Genomic DNA, 23,619 nt, shown 5'->3' on the forward strand with positions numbered 1-23,619 from the left:
TTGGGCCCCACTGGTCTACAGTAACACACAGCACTGCTAAAGACTCTGCAACACACAGCACTGCTAAAGAGTCTGCAGTAACACACAGCACTGCTAAAGAGTCTACAGTAACACACAGCACTGTTAAAGAGTCTACAGTAACACACAGCACTGTTAAAGAGTCTACAGTAACACACATCACTGTTAAAGAGTCTACAGTAACACACAGCACTGTTAAAGAGTCTACAGTAACACACAGCGGTGCTAAAGAGTCTACAGTAACACACAGCACTGTTAAAGAGTCTACAGTAACACACAGCACTGTTAAAGAGTCTACAGTAACACACAGCACTGCTAAAGAGTCTACAGTAACACACAGCACTGTTAAAGAGTCTACAGTAACACACAGCACTGTTAAAGAGTCTACAGCAACACACAGCACTGTTAAAGAGTCTACAGTAACACACAGCACTGCTAAAGAGTCTACAGTAACACACAGCACTGTTAAAGAGTCTACAGTAACACACAGCACTGTTAAAGAGTCTACAGTAACACACAGCACTGCTAAAGAGTCTACAGTAACACACAGCACTGTTAAAGAGTCTACAGTAACACACAGCACTGTTAAAGAGTCTACAGTAACACACAGCACTGCTAAAGAGTCTACAGTAACACACAGCACTGTTAAAGAGTCTACAGTAACACACAGCACTGTTAAAGAGTCTACAGTAACACACAGCACTGTTAAAGAGTCTACAGTAACACACAGCGCTGCTAAAGAGTCTGCAGTAACACACAGCACTGTTAAAGAGTCTACAGTAACACACAGCACTGTTAAAGAGTCTACAGTAACACACAGCGCTGTTAAAGAGTCTACAGTAACACACAGCACTGCTAAAGAGTCTACAGTAACACACAGCACTGTTAAAGAGTCTACAGTAACACACAGCACTGTTAAAGAGTCTACAGTAACACAGCACTGTTAAAGAGTCTACAGTAACACACAGCACTGTTAAATAGTCTACAGTAACACACAGCACTGCTGAAGAGTCTACAGTAACACACAGCACTGTTAACGAGTCTACAGTAACACACAGCACTGTTAAAGAGTCTACAGTAACACACAGCACTGTTAAATAGTCTACAGTAACACACAGCACTGTTAAAGAGTCTACAGTAACACACAGCGCTGTTAAAGAGTCTACAGTAACACAGCACTGTTAAAGAGTCTACAGTAACACACAGCACTGCTGAAGAGTCTACAGTAACACACAGCACTGTTAAAGAGTCTACAGTAACACAGCACTGTTAAAGAGTCTACAGTAACACACAGCACTGTTAAAGAGTCTACAGTAACACACAGCACTGCTAAAGAGTCTACAGTAACACACAGCACTGCTGAAGAGTCTACAGTAACACACAGCACTGCTAAAGAGTCTACAGTAACACATCACTGTTAAAGAGTCTACAGTAACACATCACTGTTAAAGAGTCTACAGTAACACACAGCACTGCTAAAGAGTCTGCAGTAACACACATCACTGTTAAAGAGTCTACAGTAACACACAGCACTGTTAAAGAGTCTACAGTAACACACAGCACTGTTAAAGAGTCTACAGTAACACACAGCACTGTTAAAGAGTCTACAGTAACACACAGCACTGCTGAAGAGTCTACAGTAACACACAGCACTGTTAAAGAGTACAGTAACACACAGCACTGCTAAAGAGTCTACAGTAACACACAGCACTGCTAAAGAGTCTACAGTAACACACAGCACTGTTAAAGAGTCTACAGTAACACACATCACTGTTAAAGAGTCTACAGTAACACACAGCACTGTTAAAGAGTCTACAGTAACACACAGCACTGTTAAAGAGTACAGTAACACACATCACTGTTAAAGAGTCTACAGTAACACACAGCACTGCTAAAGAGTCTACAGTAACACACAGCACTGTTAAAGAGTACAGTAACACACATCACTGTTACAGAGTCTACAGTAACACACATCACTGTTAAAGAGTCTACAGTAACACACAGCACTGCTAAAGAGTCTACAGTAACACACAGCACTGTTAAAGAGTACAGTAACACACAGCACTGTTAAAGAGTACAGTAACACACATCACTGTTAAAGAGTACAGTAACACACATCACTGTTAAAGAGTACAGTAACACACATCACTGTTAAAGAGTACAGTAACACACATCACTGTTAAAGAGTCTACAGTAACACACAGCACTGCTAAAGAGTCTACAGTAACACACAGCACTGTTAAAGAGTATGCAGTAACACACAGCACTGTTAAAGAGTACAGTAACACACATCACTGTTAAAGAGTCTACAGTAACACACAGCACTGTTAAAGAGTCTGCAGTAACACACAGCACTGTTAAAGAGTCTACAGTAACACACAGCACTGTTAAAGAGTCTACAGTAACACACAGCACTGCTAAAGAGTCTACAGTAACACACAGCACTGCTAAAGAGTCTACAGTAACACACAGCACTGTTAAAGAGTCTACAGTAACACACAGCACTGTTAAAGAGTCTACAGTAACACACAGCACTGCTAAAGAGTCTACAGTAACACACAGCACTGTTAAAGAGTCTACAGTAACACACAGCACTGCTAAAGAGTCTACAGTAACACACAGCACTGTTAAAGAGTCTACAGTAACACACAGCACTGTTAACGAGTCTACAGTAACACACAGCACTGTTAAAGAGTCTGCAGTAACACACAGCACTGTTAAAGAGTCTGCAGTAACACACAGCACTGCTAAAGAGTCTACAGTAACACACAGCACTGTTAAAGAGTCTACAGTAACACACAGCGGTGCTAAAGAGTCTACAGTAACACACAGCACTGTTAAAGAGTCTACAGTAACACACAGCACTGCTAAAGAGTCTGCAGTAACACACAGCGCTGTTAAAGAGTCTACAGTAACACACAGCACTGTTAAAGAGTCTACAGTAACACACAGCACTGTTAAAGAGTCTACAGTAACACACAGCACTGTTAAAGAGTCTACAGTAACACACAGCGCTGCTAAAGAGTCTACAGTAACACACAGCACTGCTAAAGAGTCTACAGTAACACACAGCACTGTTAAAGAGTCTACAGTAACACACAGCACTGTTAAAGAGTCTGCAGTAACACACAGCACTGTTAAAGAGTCTACAGTAACACACAGCACTGTTAAAGAGTCTACAGTAACACACAGCACTGTTAAAGAGTCTACAGTAACACACAGCACTGCTAAAGAGTCTACAGTAACACACAGCACTGTTAAAGAGTCTACAGTAACACACAGCACTGTTAAAGAGTCTACAGTAACACACAGCACTGCTAAAGAGTCTGCAGTAACACACAGCACTGTTAAAGAGTCTACAGTAACACACAGCACTGTTAAAGAGTCTACAGTAACACACAGCACTGTTAAAGAGTCTACAGTAACACACAGCACTGCTAAACAGTCTACAGTAACACACATCACTGTTAAAGAGTCTACAGTAACACACAGCACTGTTAAAGAGTCTACAGTAACACACAGCACTGTTAAAGAGTCTACAGTAACACACAGCACTGCTAAAGAGTCTGCAGTAACACACAGCACTGTTAAAGAGTCTACAGTAACACACAGCGCTGTTAAAGAGTCTACAGTAACACACAGCACTGTTAAAGAGTCTACAGTAACACACAGCACTGTTAGAGTCTACAGTAACACACAGCACTGCTAAAGAGTCTACAGTAACACACAGCACTGTTAAAGAGTCTACAGTAACACAGCGGTGCTAAAGAGTCTACAGTAACACACAGCACTGCTAAAGAGTCTACAGTAACACACAGCACTGTTAAAGAGTCTACAGTAACACAGCACTGTTAAAGAGTCTACAGTAACACACAGCACTGTTAAAGAGTCTACAGTAACACACAGCGCTGTTAAAGAGTCTGCAGTAACACACAGCACTGTTAAAGAGTCTACAGTAACACACAGCACTGTTAAAGAGTCTACAGTAACACACAGCGCCACAGCGGTGCTAAAAGCTCTGCAGCAATAATCTTATTTCTAGCTGAAATTCTTGGTAATTATTGCTCACTGAAGTAGCATGCATGGTTCAGACTCAGAGGGTTTTATTTCTGGTTCAAATCGAATAAAAAATAAATAAAGACAAAACACGCTCACCTCACAATTAGATGACTAAACGCTGGGTGCTGTACCCTCAATGTAATACATCATAATGAAGAAACCAAAACAGCCACATGGACACTTCAGGAAAGACACCCTTCGTCAGTGTGTTTTCTGGCAATCTGTCATCTAGTCACAGGTGGGTTTAATTATACCCTGTCCAGCCCAACGAATCAAGATCAGTAAACATTCACATGTATCATGACTATGTTGCTGCCATGTACTGGACACTGTCATGCTGATTACAGTTAAAAAAAATTAAAACTCCTGTTCACGTTTTAAGCGGGTAGGATACTTATTACGCAATGTAATAATGTTTATTTGGAAACAATAGCAAATGGACAGAATTGAGATGAGATGGAGGGAGAAAAAAAAAGACGCTGTTCCCTCATAGTTCTATGGTTGTTCCCTCATATAGTTATATGGTTTTTCCCTCATATACTGTAGTTCTATGGTTGCTCACTTCCCTCATATAGCTCTATGGTTGTCTCTACTAGTCTAGTGGACTGCTGGAGACCTTGTTCCCTCATAGTTCTATGGTTGTTTGTCTCTACTAGTCTAGTGGACTGCTGGAGACCTTGTTCCCTCAGTTCTATGGTTGTTTGTCTCTACTAGTCTAGTGGACTGCTGGAGACCTTGTTCCCTCATAGTTCTATGGTTGTTTGTTCCTACTAGTCTAGTGGACTGCTGGAGACCTTGTTCCCTCATATAGTTCTATGGTTGTTTGTTCCTACTAGTCTAGTGGACTGCTGGAGACCTTGTTCCCTCATATAGTTCTATGGTTGTTTGTCTCTACTAGTCTAGTGGACTGCTGGAGACCTTGTTCCCTCATGTAGTTATATGGTTGTTTGTTCCTACTAGTCCAGTGGACTGCTGGAGACCTTGTTCCCTCATATAGTTCTATGGTTGTCTCTACTAGTCTAGTGGACTGCTGGAGACCTTGTTCCCTCATATAGTTCTATGGTTGTTTGTTTCTACTAGTCTAGTGGACTGCTGGAGACCTTGTTCCCTCATATAGTTCTATGGTTGTTTCTACTAGTCTAGTGGACTGCTGGAGACCTTGTTCCCTCATATAGTTCTATGGTTGTTTCTACTAGTCTAGTGGACTGCTGGAGACCTTGTTCCCTCATGTAGTTCTATGGTTGTCTCTACTAGTCTAGTGGACTGCTGGAGACCTTGTTCCCTCATGTAGTTCTATGGTTGTTTGTCTCTACTAGTCTAGTGGACTGCTGGAGACCTTGTTCCCTCATATAGTTCTATGGTTGTTTGTTTCTACTAGTCTAGTGGACTGCTGGAGACCTTGTTCCCTCATGTAGTTCTATGGTTGTTTGTCTCTACTAGTCTAGTGGACTGCTGGAGACCTTGTTCCCTCATATAGTTCTATGGTTGTTCCTACTAGTCTAGTGGACTGCTGGAGACCTTGTGTGAAGAGAGGTCTGGCTATGAGAGACCGGCGGAACAAAACAATCATAGAGGAACGAAATGTATTCAGCGTAACACCTGTGGTATCGAGCGAGCTAGCTGATGCTACGTTAGCTATCCGTTAAATAATAAAAACTCACGTCGTCTGAGTCTGGCATGATTTTGCCTTCAAAATTAAAGCATGAGAATGTTTTATTTTCAAAGTTCTGTAAAAATATATGCGTGTGTGTGTGTATGTGTGTGGGGGGGGGGGGGGGGTTGAGATTACCCAAGGAGGACCAAATGTCAGGCTGTAAGTGCCACACAGCCTACCTGTGGAATGTGCAGCTTTTGAAACCAATAGGGACTCCATCTTTTCTGTACGACAGACATTTAAGGCAAAGACAAGAAAACATCAGTTAAGATTAAAGCACAAGAACATGACAGATGGAACTTCTCTCCATGTCTATAGTCAGCGAGGCATGGATGCTAATATCTCTGAACACACTAAGTTTGTATTGGATGCAAGACGCTAATAAATATTCTATGAATTTACAAGCAGTATGCTTGATATTAGTAATTGTAGGTTTCTTAAAAAGGTAGAATCTGTAATGCTGTCAAACAGCAAGCTCTGGTGTGTGGGTTGGAATTGAGTGGGGAGGAGGGGGAGGGGGGTGGCTATTGCTGCCCACACCTCAGGCTCTACCAAGAGAGGTCTGGTCACAGTACTAGTGCAGCAGTACCTGTTCAGAATGGCCCCCTGACACTGCTGTTGGCAGCAACACAGCTTTGTTACAAGATACAAGATACTTTAATGCCACACAACAATGGTTGGTGGTAATTGTTTTCTGTACAGATTGTTAAGCACTGGTTACATCAAACATGAAACAGACATCAAACGTCAAAAACGCCCCCCTCCCACCTCCCAATAAATACATATAGGACAGTCACGGTAACAGTGTCAGTCAGTGACAGATGCTTGCCCGTCTGTACAAAGGGGGGCGGGCCAGGGTGTTCAGTGTTCGGACTGCTGTGGGGAAAAAGCGGTTTGTGAAGCGTGTGTGTCTGGTTAGGATGGACATGTAGCGACCTGAGGGCATGTGCTGGAATAAGTGGTGTGCTGGGTGAGAGGGGTCATTGACTATTTTACCAGAGCGGGTGACTGTGCGTGAGGTGTAGATGGAGTCCAGAGAAGGGAGGGGACAGCCAATTATTTTGGAGGCTGTCTTGATGATGCGTTGTAGTTTGTGTTTGGTGTGTTCGTCAGTGGAACCGTACCAGACTGTGATGGATGAGGTGAGGATACTTTAAAATTCCCTGCCTCCCCCCCCCCCCCCCCGCTCCAGGCAAAACCACCATTTTCAAGTAAACCTCTCCTCAGAGAAGCCTCTCGTACTTTTTTTTTTTTTTTTTATTATTGCAAAACAAAACTTATTAAAAGTCAGTACTCAACACACAATGTATAATGAAACTTTCAGTAAAGGTGGTTAAAATATATGCAAGTACAGAAACAGGATAAAACAAAAATAGTCAATAATAACATTTTAACTGTATACAGTGTATATCCAGCGAAGTTACAATTATATAAATGTTAGTATATAATATACCCCTAATACCTATTTTCTAAAACCCTACACACATATGCTCCAGCTCAAACCCCCCCCTCCCGGACCCCCTCTTGGATAGTACCTCCATTATCCCTCACTCCTAACCAGACACCACCATTATAGGCTAGCTTTTATTCTCTCCACCACTTCTAACCACATTGACATTTTGGATTCATTGAGCCCCAGAATTCTTGCTGTAGATATTTCTTGATATATCACATCGAGATATGTAAGAAACCACACTTTCCGGCACATTTTTTCCGGTTGAAACCAACGTGATGCGATCAGTTTTTTAGCTACTGTGATACCCGATAAAACCAATCTTTTTAGTTGTGGATTCACTGCAAACTCAAAAACATCATTCAATAGCAATACCGCGGGGTGTACAGGTATATTCCAAAATACGAGTATTGATAATTGTTGGGACACATCTTTCCAGAATGCCTTAACTGGTGGGCAGTCCCAATACATGTGCATAAATGTTCCTTCGTCCCCATTTGTACATTGGGAGCATTTGGAGTCTTGTATAAGCCCCATTTTGCACAGCCTTATAGGAGTCAAGTATGTCCTGTGAATATAGTTCAGATTGATTTGTTGATGATCCGGGTTCCTTGATGTAAGTCGGACATTTGCCCAGGCTCCTTGCTAATCAAAGTCATTTTCCAGGTCTGGTATATCCCTCCTCCAGACATTGTCTAGTTGAAGGGTTTCATACGAGGACGTTAGTAATTGATAATAAAAACCTGATACAAAACCTCCCAATGTATCTCTTTCATAGAAAAATTTGTGGTATCTGTGGTGTTCAATTGGTATGTGTAATGGAACACCGTGAGATCTCATACAAAGTCGTAACTGTATGTAAAAAAGCCATGTGGACTCGGTGAGGTTAAACTTTATGCATATTTCGACATAACTACAGAGGCCCTTGTTATTAAAAATATCCCCTAATGAGTGTATGCCTCTTTCTTCCCATATAGGGAATCTTATAGGTCGTTTTCCCATTAAGAGAGCATTGTTATTGAATATGGGAGTGTGATTATGCCATACTTGAGGGTTAGGAAATTTCCTTTGTGTTTCCCGCCATGTCCTGATTGCATGGGTTATTATTGGGCCTCTCGTACTTTCTATAATTATATGAAGACCTCTCCTCATAGAAGCATCGCATACTTCCTATTAGATGAAGAATCTGTGTTTGCTTACCTGAACTCTCCAGTACAAAACTGCCTGTAAAAAGAATTGAAAAAATAAGCTGATGATTAAAATCCATCATCAAAACGATAACATGATATTTTAGAGAGTAATTGTGTTCAGAATCGAGTTATTTTCATGAAGTCACGTAGTGTAAGACCAGGGCTGTCCTTGACTAAAGAAAGAAAAAAATCTATAAGTATAATAATAATAATAATAATAATAATAATAATAATAATAATAATAATAATAATAATAATAATAATAATAATAATAATAATAATAATAATAATAATAATAATAATAATAATATTATTATAATAATAATAATAATAATAATAATAATAATAATAATAATAATAATAATAATAATAATAATAATAATAATAATAATAATAATAATAATAATAATAATAATAATAATAATAATAATAATAATAATAATAATAATAAATGGAGAGGGGGCAGGCATGGTAAACATGTAATGTAGACCAAGTTCCCTACCGGAAATTCTCAGCTGTCTTGGGAACTACGTCGGCAAAGAGTTCAATCTTCATACGTCCAACTTCCTGTTAAAAAAATGTAAATAAAAAATTAGCAGACTTTCAACTGTGAATGAATGATCATTACATTAATATAGCGCTTTTCTAGACATTCAAAGCGCTCCCCACAATGTAGGGTGGAAATTGCCTCCTTCACCACCACTGGTAGCACCCAACCTTGGGCTACGCAAGCTCAATGGCTGCCATCAGTGGCACTGGTGATTTTATCTTTGGTTGCACTATGTTTTAATGACTTGTCTTGTATTTGACCAAGGACCTGCCTTGTTCTGTTCATATGCTGAATAAAGACGATGACTAGTAATTGCCTTTCTAGGAATGGAATGCAACACATTTCATTCACAGGTTGCATGTGAACGGTCCAACTGTCTGCTGACGACCTGAGCTATTGTTGTGCAAAGTAGCCAGGTGGGTACTTGGCACACACGAGTCGAGTGGAACACATTCTTGTGTGCACACACGTGCGGCGTGCCCATCCGTGCATGTGCGTGCGCGTGCTCCTGCTCAAAGAAGTTTGGTATGCCGTGCAACCCCGTCCCATGAGCACTGCATGCCTGGCTGCCATACACTGGCACCAGGCACACATCACACTACGCAATGTCTGAACGGCTCAGGAGACAGGGATTGATACCAGCCAATTAAGGGGAAGGGATGATTAGGTGGCCTTGATGTCAGAGATCTGATTGGGAATTTGGCCAGGAACGTCGAGGAACCCCCTACTCTTTCCAATAGGCGTCCTGGGTTCTTTAATGGCCAAACTCATTCAACTGTGTTGACTACACTACACCCAACAAAACAAATAAAATTAATAGTGAGGTGACATAATGACAGGGGGATACTGTGGCATGCCCTTTTTTTGCATAGAGGCCACATGTAGGAGAACAACTCTGTCTGGACTAACCAGTTCCTCACAATCAAACAGGCACCAGGCGCAAGCAGGACAGGTTCCACTTGTTTTACATATCTGTGAGACTATAGACTTGATAATATACATTGTATACTTTATTATTTGTATGTATTCAGAAAGTATACTAAAGTTGTATTAAATTGAAAGCACTCAAGATAATCCACAAAACCCTGTTGTGAGCAGTTTCATGTAAGAACCTTTTTTCTACCCAAGTGGCGGGTGTACTTTGTTAGAAAATAGTTCCTAAAATAAACAGCTCAGTTTGTGTATTATCTAGACTCGGAGTAACCAGGGCATGCTTTCCAGAGACACTGCTTTTGAGTTTTTCAAGTGTATCTCTTTGCCCTTTTGAGACAAACCCAGTGCCATTCAGCTCCATTGTAGATCTTGTGTGCAGAACAGCATGGATTGTGTGCTGAGAAGGGAGTGGGACTCTACGGAGAATCTAAAATTGTGAACTTCCCCTTTAGGAGTTGGACAGTGAGGAAGACTGAGGCGTACACGTCCCGGACTGTCACAGCACTGTGTGTGTGTGTGTTTGAAAGAAACGGTTTTCTGGTGCAAAAAGAGCCGTTTGTTCCCAGACACCCCCTCACTGCCCCATTCTGACGACTCACAGTGAAGCTGGCCGTCAGTTGGTCTCTATCATCTCTGCTGTACAGACCATATAATATTGGTCGTCTAGAGAGGTTATGAAATATCGAAATGCTAAACTTCACCACCACAGGAGGAGAACATGGTGACTACTACACATCCAAAGACATGGTGTTAAAAAGGCTTTCTCTCTCTAGAGTGGGAGGCTACATGTCAGGTGTATGTGATGAGGCTCCAAAAAGGTAAGCTAACACTATCACTGGTCAAGTGATAATATACAGAATCTAGAAACATCTCTTAAAGTCTAAATTATTGTATTTAGTATGTTTTGGTCCATAAGCCAGTCTATTTCTTACGCTTACAATGTTTAGTGTGTAAATGCCTGTGTGTGTATACATTTTGTGTGCACTGTTTAGTGTGTCAAACTTCCAAGGGATCACCTCCAGGCACCTTGCATGTGAAATGTAAGCTACTAAGATGAGGCTGAAAGGGTATTACTATTAAGTACACCATTTTAAATGCAGGGGACATACTCTGTGCGGATTTGGCTTCAGTTTGAAATGTTATTTGGGTGCCGGGGTAAAATGACAGATAGTGGGGGAGGTGGGTGTCCTGGGATGGGAGAGGTATTTTGGGTGTGGAGGGCGGTTGAGCTGGGGGGATTTAGGGTTAATTTTCTATACTTTTTTTTTTATCCACTTTTTCTCCTCCTGTTTTTCTGTGTTTTTCTCCCATCCCAATTGAGTCGTTATGCCAATTCCCCCCTCCCCTTCCTGGTCGTTGCTCGCATGTGCCCCCCACTGGTCGGTCTAGAGAGCCCTGAAGTCTATCAGATGCTTCCTCCGAGACATAGGAGACAGCCAGCAGCATCTTTTCACCTGCCAGCGCGGACTCTCATTGGTGAGGTGTAACGTGTGGGAGGTCACACTACCCTCACCAACTCCCTCCCTCGCTGTGCAGGCGCCCTGACCGACCTGTAGGAGTCGCTGTTTACAACGACCAGAATACCACCCCACCGGCTTCCCTCCCGCTGACTCTGCCAATTGAGTCAGTATGACGGCCGGCCCAAGCCGGAGGCAACGCTGACAGCCGGATTCGATACCAGTGTCTGTCGCGTTGGTGACGAGCGCTTAGTCCGCTGCGCCACCCAGCCGCCCATACATTTTTCTTTATAAAGTTTGGACATTTAAAAAATGTGAATAAACAGATTCATGTATTATTCTTTTTATTTAGACTAGTTTATTTGCTAAAAAGATTCAAGGAAGTTGTAGGCCTATAAGACACACGATGTCTCCTTTAAGGCCTAACAAAATTAATAGTTGGTTTCAGGTTGCCGACCGACCCTGCCGATTTAGGTGCGACCCAATATATTTTATGAGTTTTTAGAAAAAATTATAAATTTTTTTTTTTTTTTTTTTTTTAATAAAGTTTCATAGAAATCTTAGTCAAACATTTAGTATTATGGATATTAAACATGCTGGCAGAGTACATGCATCCATGTTGTTGTGAACATTTTAATTAAATAAAGAAATTCCCTATCCATAGTCGCCGTGGGAAAGAATAAAATAAAAAAATAAAATAAAATAAATTCCCTACCTACCCATGGCCAAACTGACAACCAACCTGAAACCAACTATTAATTTTGTTAGGCCCAAGCCAGGGTACATACTAGTCTTCTGCATCTCCTCTTTTGGCTCATTATTTCAGCCAGACTGACCTGACTCACTGGCTGACACGCCTTAGTAACCTTAACATTTGCACTGTGATAACAAGTGCAAACAAACAAATGTAAGAACCATTCGGTTCACACAGATTGTGCCACAAAAGGAGATTATAAATGAGCCTTCCTCTTTGGGGGGGGGGGGTTCTACAACATGGCCTGGCAGATGTAGAGTGAGGGTCAAACCCAAGATTTGAACTTGTCATTAAGGATCAAGTCGAGTCAAGTGTTCCTTTATTAATCCCCAGGTGTCATAGCAGCATGGGGGGGGGGGGGGGGGGGTACAGGCAGGATGCAAAGATATGAGTATAGGATATCAAGCCGATCCCAGAATATTGGCATCTGGAAAATTGCATTTTGGCAGGTAGAAAGATGTTAATTCTGTCCAGTGGCAAAACCTTTATTCTATCTCAATAATATTTGTCCAATGACCCCAAACCAGGGGTCTAACGTCTACATTGTTCAGTAAAAGCAATGCGATTGGCCTTCTGTAAGCTGACTCCAAGTCTGCATCTCAAACCACTGTAGAAGGGTTGAAGTAATCTCCTGTGCGTCAGAAAGCGTGTCAGCTATTGTTATCTGAAGGACGTTTAGTTGTTTAGGAACTGCATTATATCATAAGCCACCTTGTCCATAAACTATTTATCATCAAAAACGTTCTGTCCCAGTTCAGACTTAGATTCAACACCACTATCATGCACGATAGAGAAACTCCTTCAAATGTACAGTGAGTAAGCAGACGTGTTTTTGTTTCAGCCACCTTCAGATGCAAATTTTCAAAACAGGATATGCAAATTGGCATTTAGTAAACATACCTGCGGGGCAGAGGACACAAGACAGAAAACTATACTTTTCCTGAAGAGGCAAGTAGGTGCTTTAACAAGGTGCTCCTCCTCGGGTATTGGTTTCACACTGCGAAGGCGGGACCAAGAACAAGCCGGCAGAATACCCACTCCACCTGCTATAACAGCCCGTCAAGACGCCTCCTTCACTGCTAACCGCTTGACCGGAGAGAGACACGCTGCCGCTGCTCTTGTTTTTGTGTTTCTTAGGGCAGAGTTAAGCCTTGGTGTGGCAACTGGACGTCCAGAGACTCCCATGGGATCAGGAGAGAAGCCTGGACAACATCGAGGTAGACACCACTGAATGTGGAATACATTTTCTTCGTTTTACTTATCATGCTAGGAGCGAGAGCACTCAATTTCTTCTTTTGAAATGCCAGGGAAACTTGTTTTACAACATACATTACATATTATGCATGGTTGAATGCATAATGCAATTACCAACTGTCTTGCATTTAGAACAAATACTAGAAATTGGGAATGTTCACTACCAAAATAAATATCAACCTTGCTCTGGATACGATTAGTTTCACAATGTCGGAAAATAGCAAACCAGAGCATATTGCAGAAATATTTACGTGACTATGATGCAGTTTGGGCAAAATTGTACATTTCAGAAGGTTGGGAGAGTCATGTCTAAAAAGGTGGAGTAGATGACTTTCCTCCATTTGCACAACAGGTGTCTTGGTTTCATGACCATCTCTGAATAAAATGACAGTAGATCAAGATGAGCCACGAATGACATAGTAAAATGAGAAGTATAGTGTAACAAACAAGCATTTGATTCTTCCAAGTGTAGATTCGAAGTGTGATTACAGTGGTGCTGCCAGGTGTTCCGACACTACTCCAGGGACACGGTCATGGACCTGCCTCAGCTGTGGTGCTCGTGGGGTAGTTCACCACTCCAGGGACACGGTCATGGACCTGCCTCAGCTGTGGTGCTCGTGGGGTAGTTCACCACTCCAGGGACACGGTCATGGACCTGCCTCAGCTGTGGTGCTCGTGGGGTAGTTCACCACTCCAGGGACACGGTCATGGACCTGCCTCAGCTGTGGTGCTCGTGGGGTAGTTCACCACTCCAGGGACACGGTCATGGACCTGCCTCAGCTGTGGTGCTCGTGGGGTAGTTCACCACTCCAGGGACACGGTCATGGACCTGCCTCAGCTGTGGTGCTCGTGGGGTAGTTCACCACTCCAGGGACACGGTCATGGACCTGCCTCAGCTGTGGTGCTCGTGGGGTAGTTCACCACTCCAGGGACACGGTCATGGACCTGCCTCAGCTGTGGTGCTCGTGGGGTAGTTCACCACTCCAGGGACACGGTCATGGACCTGCCTCAGCTGTGGTGCTCGTGGGGTAGTTCACCACTCCAGGGACACGGTCATGGACCTGCCTCGGCTGTGGTGCTCGTGGGGTAGTTCACCACTCCAGGGACACGGTCATGGACCTGCCTCAGCTGTGGTGCTCGTGGGGTAGTTCACCACTCCAGGGACACGGTCATGGACCTGCCTCAGCTGTGGTGCTCGTGCCTCGTGGGGTAGTTCGTTGCGGCGTCCATACTATAGAGGTTGCTCCGCGTCTGCTCTAACCTGCTGTAATATTATATTACTAGTACGTTGTGTTCCGTTAAAGGGACACTTCACCAAAAGACAATGCCCATTTATTTTGTACATAATCTCATGCACATTCAAAAACAGTTAATTTAGTTTTACAGTTATTGAGAGTAAATGAGTTTGAATATGTGCCACACACACAAGTGATGACATTGGGGACATTGAATCCTTATGTTGTGTTAACACTTTGGCTGCCAGGAGCCGTGTTAAAGCGTCATTCCCGGCCATGCTCAAGTTGCCGAGGACGCTTTACAGCGTCTTTAATATCAATATTTCAAAAATCTGGAATCGGATTAATATTTCCCCTCCGCTGGCCTGAGATCCACCAGGAGGACCCACTGAGCTCTCTGGCGGTTCAGGAGCGCCATCTGGTGGCCGATCGGCGCAATCGCTTAACAGGAAGCGCAGTAGAGGTTTTGCTGGACGGCCGTATTACTTCCGGGCACTCGGTACATGTCCCGGGACTCTGGCTCGTCACACTACATGGCGATCGATTGCCAATAACTCGATAAACATGATTTGGACGTATATACCATTATACAAGCTGGAGATGGACCGGGTAAATCGCCATCCCATAATGATAAAATTTCTACTCTACGATGATCGCCCAACGGCGCGCGGAGACTGGGGTGAGTTTTAGCGTGTAACGTTACCGTCTTCGATACTAACTGCTATTATCAACATTTGACCCACATTAGATGATTGGTATAACGCTGCCCACGGAATTATAAACGCCCCCTCGCCCATCCGGTCAACATCAGATGACGTGTAGTAACTTCTAGAAGTACGTCTAGTTGGAATTTTTTATATCGCGCTGATTGCCATCAAACTGTATTTCATCATCAATATAATGCATTTGGGGCTATATATCACGTTCTGGAGAAAGCTGCAGAAAGAGATGAAAACATACTTATACATTAGACCATACTTTACTATGAATATGTGAATGGCCCATCGAGATATTTCTATTTATTTACTGTGTATATATTTATCCACACCTGTCTCTGAATATATTCCAGTTTGCATACCTCGTCTATATAGTATATGCATATAACCCAAACATACTCTTAGTAGTTATACCACTGGCCAGTATGGCTACGCCTACTACTATAGTGTATTTATACCTGTATCACTGTACATACATCAGATTAGCATCATTACTCAGTAGTACTAATTTATTTAATATATATTCCAGTTTAATCACTTGTGCATTGTATATTGCACTTTACAGTTACATTTGCACTCTGGTTTAGATGCAAACCTATTTTTGTGTGTGCTGTATGACTTGAATCTAATCCAATTGTAAAGTCTGTGAATAAATGTGAGTATTACACTTATGTTAAGGTTTTACACATGTGGCCAGGGAACAAACTTAACTTTTTGACTTACCAGCCATTTTTACCAGCCAAAAATTATAAATAGCTTTTTAGTATATCGCCATGTGTTATTATTACTATATAATACTCTCATATGCTATTTTCAATTAATATCATAAACAACATAAGGAATATTAGCATAATTTTGAGTGGACTGAAGGAATGAGTCAGCGTTAATAGTTTTAAATGCAAATAATTTATTGAAACATAGAAGTGGGGTCGGGACACACACACACACACTGTTTCAACTCACCACCCCTGCATCATATTGTAGTCTAGTCCGTCTTCAAACTTCCACCCCTCTCGAAACTTTTTTATATTTGAATATCAACATTATCTGTCCATCCTCAGTAATCCTCAGTTTACTATATAATATACTCCTGTCCTGAGTCCTGACTAGTGACTTCATCGTCTTTCCAAACGCAAATAGCACGGACTGGGCGGATATGACTCGCGGAGTTGCTACAGGGTTTTTCAAAATAAGAGTATCATATGAACCGAACGTTGCTAGCTGCCGGAGCCATCGATATTATGACTGGAGCTGCGCTTGGGGCGGAAATGAGACCCACACAGGATTTTCAAAATAAGAGTATCGATATGAACTACACGCCAGGTGGCGGGCAGACCTCTCATTTTTACTCGCCAAACCTTAAATCTACACGCATTTGGCGCTTGGCGGGTGCTTATTTTGTTCCCTGCATGTGGCCCATGGCGTTGGTCAGTCTACTCATGTATCAAGTCAAGTCAAGTCAAGTCAAGAGTTTTAATTGTCACGGCATACAAGCAAGGAGCGAAATTAACTTTGACTCACCGGCCAGTGGCGGGTAGATGGGAAGAGTCTACCCACCAAGCATATTTCTTACGTGCCAAACATTTTTTGATTAAAAAAATTATATATATTTTATATAATTTTTTTTTAAATAAAATATATATTATATAATCATACTTGTAGTTGTATTATCTGCGAGACATCGCCACCACGCAATAAGTCAAAATGCTTGCCATCTGCAAACAGCTCCACTGTCTGTGTGTATACTTGAGTAGCCTCCAGCTCCAGCAAGGATTCTCCTGCCCTGCAGCTAGACCCTATATTCAGCTAGACCCTACATTCAGCATGCAAGGATTCTCCGGCGATGCAGCTGGACCCTATTTATAACGTTACGGTTCTTTTGTCAAATCACATTCAACATGCCCTCAGCTAGAATACGCATTCAATCAATGTTATAAGACATTGATATCAGGAGCTATCTGTAGCTACTGCTAGCCCGGTAGATAACGTTAAGACAATTTAGTTTACTGGGACAGATAGATCTAACGTGAGCTAGCTAAGCTAGCTAACGAGGGAACGGAGGTATTATGCACTCGAGTCGACTATTGCTGGAGCATTTGTTGATATCAGCAGCTATCAGTAGCTAGCCAGCTAGATACCGTTAGACAATGCCTCGTCATGTATTAAACTAAAAGTGAATAGTTGACTGGGTCATTGTTTAAACAGTAACGGTAGCTAATGGAGGTCCGCTCTTCTAGACTAGAGCAGACAGACTGCCTGTGTTGACATGAGCACTGCGAGCAGAAGCCCTTAGCCAATAGTATCCCGCTGCAGGGCTGGGCGGATATGACTCGTTGCCACGTTTTTTTTCAAAATAAGAGTATCATACGAACCTAATTGTTGCTAACTGCCGGAGCCATCGATATTATGACTGGAGATGCGCTTGGGGCGGAAATGAGACCCGCACAGATTTTCAAAATAAGAGTATCGTTATGAACTTGATTGATTACACGCCACACGGCGGGCAGCCCTCTAAGTGTCAAGCGCCAAAGGTAAAAACTGAGCGCCCCTGGCGGGCAGCGGGCTTTAGTTTCGGTCCCTGCATACAAGTATACAGTGAAATGCGGGTGGTCTTGCCCGCAACGATGTGCAATACAGTGGTACAACATATAATAGAATCCAATAAAAAAACAACATTGTGCAATAAACAGGTAACAGGTAACATGGTGTGACATCTCGGTATCTGTACATAGTTATTTACAGAGCATATAGGACATGCTAGGTAGCTTTGGTAGTGCAATACACTGTTCCTGTTATTCTAATTTAAAGTGGCCTTTCCTTTTGGCCATAAGTGTGCGTGTGTGCGGCATGAGTGTGTGCCCGCTCATGTTAAAGTGTTAAGTGGCTGCTAGTGTGTGAGCGTGCACAGCGTGCGTGTCGTGTGTGTGTTCATGTGTGCTTGTGTGTGGATAGTTCAGTGTTCTGTGGCACTCAATGTTCATTGTTCAGGTCTCTGATGGCCTGGGGGAAGAAGCTGAGCCTAAGCCGCTCTGTCCTAGTAGCTGGGGTTCGCAGGCGTCTGCCTGACCTCAGCAGCTGGAACAGGCTGTTATTGGGGTGGTGAGGGTCTTTCATTATCCTGCAGGCTCTGGATTTGCACCTCTTGTTGTATAGAACCTGCAGGGGAGGTAGTGCAATACCCGTGGTACGCTCGGCTGAGCGCACCACTCTCTGTAGGGCCTTCTTGTCCTGTGCCGTGCTGTTTCCATACCAGGCAGTGATGTTTCCGGTCAAGATGCTCTCTACAGCTCCTGAGTAGAAGGACTGGAGTATCTTCCCCGATACTCTTGAACTTCCTTAACTGTCTCAGGTGGTAGAGGCGCTGTTTCGCCTTCTTTACTACTGTGTCTATGTGTGTTGTTGACCATGTCAGATCCTCTGAGATGTGGACCCCCAGGTACTTAAAGCTGCTCACCCTGTCCACGGTAGCCCCGTTAATCATCAGTGGTGTGTGTGTCTCCTGCTGTCCTCTCCTATAATCAATGGGCCATGGTCACGGGTAGGTGACAGTGGGGTCGCACATTGGCAAAAAAAAAGAAAATCCTAAATAAAATGGGGTCGTGGTAGAAAAAAGTTTGAGAACCCCTGCACTAGAGCGTTGCACCTCATATTGATCTTCTGATTTCAGGGTGCTGGAACCTGTGATCCCTGGAGCTCATATCCTCACACTACTCATGACAAACAGCACACTGCAGACGTCAGCCGCTTGACACATCAGGTTAGTGAAATTTATTAGCCAAAATGTTGTTGGGTCATCATTATCTCGTCATCTGTCCTGGTCCCTTCTAATGGGCCGGGAGACTATTAAATATGACTGTCCCCATTAGGCCTAACAAAATTAATAGTTGGTTTCCGGTTGCCGACCGACCCTGCCGATTTAGGTGCGACCCAATATATTTTATGAGTTTTAAAAAAAAATTATATATTAATAAAGTTTCATAGAAATCTTAGTCAAACATTTAGTATTATGGATATTAAACATGCTGGCAGAGTACATGCATCCATGTTGTTGTGAACATTTTAATTAAATAAAGAAATTCCCTATCCATAGTCGCCGTGGGAAAGAATAAAATAAAAAAATAAAATAAAATAAATTCCCTACCTACCCATGGCCAAACTGACAACCAACAGGAAACCAACAATATATTTTACTTTGCCTTATAGTAGACACATCAGACCCATGGCCATGGAGCAAGCTTGTATAGGGTTCCATGGGTCTGACGTGTCAGCTATGCCCCGATCCATCCCAGAATGCAAATCACATACCACATCTTCTTTTGCTGTTGGCAAACAATCGGTGCAAACGTAAATTAGAGCTAAAGTCAGCTACCTAATGTTGCAACAGACTCCAGCTACTATTAACCAAAGACTATGTAGCATTAGCTGTCATATTTGGTAGCAAATATTAGCACTAATGCTTTCTAACAGCCAAAGATGCTTTGCATTGTTAGATGTATAGAAAATTCTTGATGACATCATTAATGTCACCCATTGTTTGCCATTTTCTAATTTTCTAGCATCTAACCACCATCCTCTTGTTTTTGACAGGTTTTCCTGGTGCATGCAGATACTGGACTGACTGTTGAATGTGCTATACGCAAGTCTCCATGTTGCCATTTTCTCTTGATGGAAGTCAAAACAAAATGCTGGCCATCATAGAGCGGTGGGAGGAGACCAGCTGTCACGTGGACAACACTGGAATATATATGTTCATCTTGCTCATCAAGCTAGCCTTGGATGCCTCCGTCTTGTGCATGCGCTGCCGCAAACTGCACACCTCCTTCCTCAGTGTGTCGGGCCTGTACGTGGTTCTGGCCGACGCCGTGCTGGCGAGCTCCATAACAGCTGTGTGGTTCCTGGGGCCCAAACAGTCCCTCCTGTCAACCTGCTTCCTCTTGGCCCATGCCTCGGCGACATACGCAGCACTTCCACTGCCCACGCTGGTCCTGGGGCTGTTGGACTACGTCTTCTGTAACAAGTATGCCGGCGGTCGGCACGTCTTCCGCAAAGCCTTAATAAACGTCACCGTAGTCTCGTTGGTGTGGGTGCTTGCTGTCGTTTACTCCCTTAGAACAACGGAAACGGACCCGGTGGAAATTGAATACGAGGGGGGCAACGCTCTGGTGTGTGAGGTGCAGGGGTCGATGGTCATCAACTACTTCTGTATGGAGCTTTTCTTAGTTGTACTTTTTGCATTGGTACCCCATCGCTCAAAGCTCCCCGGATGGTGGAAAGAGGCCAACAGGTTGTCTGACCAGAGGGAGGCCCCTGCTGAACACCTGAAGAGTGACGTTGTGTTCAATTACACCAGGTTCCACAACACCGAAGGGGACGAAGAGAATGTCCCCATGGAAACTGTCCAGCGACCATCGCTGTTTCTTAGCTTTACTTTGGCCTTTGGATCCATATGGATACCTTACTTGATCGTATCTGTGATTACCTTTTTACTGGACTTCAGAATACCTGCTTACATTGTTGTCAACCTGCTATGGCTGGAGTGTAGCAACAGTCTATTGATAGGGGTGATTTTCTGGCTGAAAGGAGACTGCCTGGGGCCATACAATCATCTCCCAGACGACATTTGCTCATGGCGCATTTATTGGTACTTGAGTAGAGGAACGGATCTAGATCTTCACACAGCTTTCCACAAGCCATCAGAGAAAAACAGTAACCCACTAATACATTTGTGAATCAACAGTAAAGTAAATAAATGTATATGATATGTAGCAACAAGTGCCTGGAGAGATGAACCCTTTGCTCAAGACTTAAGCTCAGGTTAGACCTCAAGACTAGACCACAGTTCTACTACAACTTGAGCAGTGACCACGTGCTGGCTACGGAGGTTATTTGACAACTCCATCATCAGTTACATCACAGACGACCACGAGGATGAGTACAGTGCCCTGGTGGAGAGCTTTGTAGGGTGGCGTGACAACAACCACCTCTCCAACTGAACATCAGCAAGACCAAGGAGATAGTGATGAACTATCTGCGAAGAAAGACGAGGCCCCCTACTCCCATCACTCTCTGAGGGGAGGTGGTACATTCAGTAAACTGGGCTGGTCAGACAACAATGAGGCCGTCTACAGGAAGGGTCAGAGCAGGCTGTTCTTCCCGATGAGACTCCAGTCTTTCAACATGTGTAATAGGCTGCTGCAGCCGTTTTACCAGTAACCTAACCAGCATCATCAGCATCCTCTTCTTCACCGTCGTATGCTGAAAATATCTGGTGAGGAAGGCTAGCTCTGTAGTGGGAGTTGAACTGGTCAAGCTAGAGGTGGTGGCAGAGAGGAGGATGATGAAAAAGCTGGACACTATACACTGGAAAACCCCTCCAACCCAGGAGAATAGCCAAGATGAGGATCCCCCGACACACCACAAATCACCTCGGCCAGTCCCCATCAGGCTCCACAACCATGGGCATGGACTGCTGTCAATAGTTGGATAACTAATGGCTGGAGAACTTTAGGACTGTGACTCTTAATACTAAAGTTAAACAGTACACTTGACTGCATGGACTCTGGCGCAGTGTGCTGCTACTACTATTATATACCATTATTATAATTATTGATCAAATATACTGCCATTCTACTATTATCATTATAATCTTCTACTCTATTATTATTACTATATAAAAATGTTCCCTGCCTGTATCTCCGCTCCCCCTGGCATCCCCATGCTGCTATGACACCTGCATTTCCACAAGGGGATTAATAAAGGAACACTTGAATAAACAAATGGCAAGCAGAAGCCTGGTCTGTTAATGGTTCATTTAATAATATAATAAGCTTATGACTGAAAGGTTGCTTGTTCAAATCCAACACATCTCATCCCCACCTCCAGCTAGCCTAGCATACCACTGACTTAACCCCTTGATCAAGGCACTTTCTCAATCTTCAACTGCTCCAGTGGAGTTATTCCAAAAGTGAAAGAACCAGGCAAATCCCCAGAGCAGGAATGTGTGTATGTATGTACAAAAGACAGTACGTCTAGTAAACTGAACTGAAATGTTTAACTGAAAGGTTAAAAATATTTAGAGAGGGGGGGGGGGGGGGTTCATCCTCGATTTAAAAAAAAGAAATGTAAATCACAGGAAATGCTGCTGGAACTCTGTATAATAAATTATTACATTCAAATCATCTGGTTTTCTGTCTGAACATGAGTGAAATGGAGAATCCAACTAAATGAATTACTGTAATGTAACTACTTTGTTTTTCAATACAAAGAGACCCGCCTTGTTAGGTGCGAGTATCTGCACAGACTCCTTTTAAATTCTATTCTATTCAATTAGGCTTGAAGGCACTGGGTTCAAAGGGCCAACACCTACCACTGTTGTAAAATATGTCATTTGGTGGTGTGGCTGGGTAGTGTAGAGCTCTAAACACTCACCTACCACCGCAGAGACCAGGGTTAAATTCCTGTTTAGCTTTTGTAAAATAAACTCACTACACCTAGAGTAAATTGATCAATGACAGAACTGGGCAGTGGCATGTTTAGTGATACAAGTGTATAGTGAACGAAATAATAGTGATACAAGCGTATAGTGAATGAAATTCAAATGATAGTGAATACAAGTGTATGCCGATTGCCGAGACACTTTCTCTCTCGGGCAGAGACAGGTACAAACAGGGACAGAATGGTTTAAAATCATGGATTTAAAATGTCCAAGCGTAACAAAAGTGGTATCGACTAGGGTTGGGTGATTAATTCAGTTTCAATTAGGATTGACAAAATAATCCAGATACCGCGTTGCTCTCACTTTGTCTTGTGTTGCAAATGCTACACCTCAGCTCGTGTTGAGAGGGAGGAGGGGGCCAAGGTGCGTTTCCCCAGGTATTTTGAAACGTCTTTGGCAACTTGCAAATGACAGAAAGGCAGCCTTTGGTCGTGAAGAAAGGTTAAACTAATTCAGTAGTCTTCATATAATGATTGAAAATCAATAAGTAATCATGATTTCAATATCAATCAAAATAATCATGAATTTGACCATAATCAAGCAGCCCTAGTATTGAGCCATACCACCATTGCCAAGTTCAGACCCCACAGAATATTAACCTCGTTCACAGTTTTATCTCCTCCGTGAGATAAAGACTGGTAAAGCACTACGATCGAAAGTGTGAATTTCCGGTGTATGTACTTCCCCTGGAAGCTGCCTCCGAACGGACCAAACTTTTCCCGAATCCTGTCGGCAAACAAGCTAGAACGTCCCGGTCATGTAGTAAATTCTTCAGGCAAAGCCGTTGCAGTGGCTTAAACAAGGAAATATTGTGCACTTCACACGTTTCTATAATTGTTTTGTCGAAACCG

At 42.9% G+C, this 23,619-nt stretch overlaps 2 protein-coding genes across 3 annotated transcripts in view; one reads left to right on the plus strand and one right to left on the minus strand.

Annotated features, from left to right (window-relative positions):
• The window catches only part of ppih (peptidylprolyl isomerase H (cyclophilin H)), a 42,314-nt gene that overhangs the window by 17,057 nt on the left and 1,638 nt on the right, over nucleotides 1–23,619 (minus strand). The window contains exons 1-4 of one of the 2 annotated variants that reach the window (XM_084333646.1): nucleotides 12,969–13,099; nucleotides 8,877–8,941; nucleotides 8,385–8,408; nucleotides 5,911–5,955 (exon numbers count right to left, since the gene is read on the minus strand). In XM_084333646.1, coding sequence (XP_084189772.1) covers nucleotides 5,911–5,955; nucleotides 8,385–8,408; nucleotides 8,877–8,929 — 122 coding nt within the window. In that variant the 5' untranslated portion in view covers nucleotides 8,930–8,941; nucleotides 12,969–13,099. Of the gene's footprint in view, nucleotides 1–5,910; nucleotides 5,956–8,384; nucleotides 8,409–8,876; nucleotides 8,942–12,968; nucleotides 13,100–23,619 lie in introns of those variants that run through there. The other variant, XM_084333645.1, reaches the window with a different exon arrangement.
• On the plus strand, nucleotides 13,114–22,283 carry LOC311244238 (putative G-protein coupled receptor 160). The gene is made up of 3 exons (XM_084333643.1): nucleotides 13,114–13,285; nucleotides 18,941–19,030; nucleotides 19,861–22,283. The coding sequence occupies exon 3, from the start codon at nucleotides 19,899–19,901 to the stop codon at nucleotides 21,000–21,002; it is 1,104 nt and encodes a 367-aa protein (XP_084189769.1). The 5' UTR covers nucleotides 13,114–13,285; nucleotides 18,941–19,030; nucleotides 19,861–19,898; the 3' UTR covers nucleotides 21,003–22,283.

Source organism: Notolepis coatsorum, assembly GCF_963971535.1.
Source record: "Notolepis coatsorum genome assembly, chromosome: 17".
Classification (NCBI taxonomy): Eukaryota; Metazoa; Chordata; class Actinopteri; order Aulopiformes; family Paralepididae; genus Notolepis; species Notolepis coatsorum.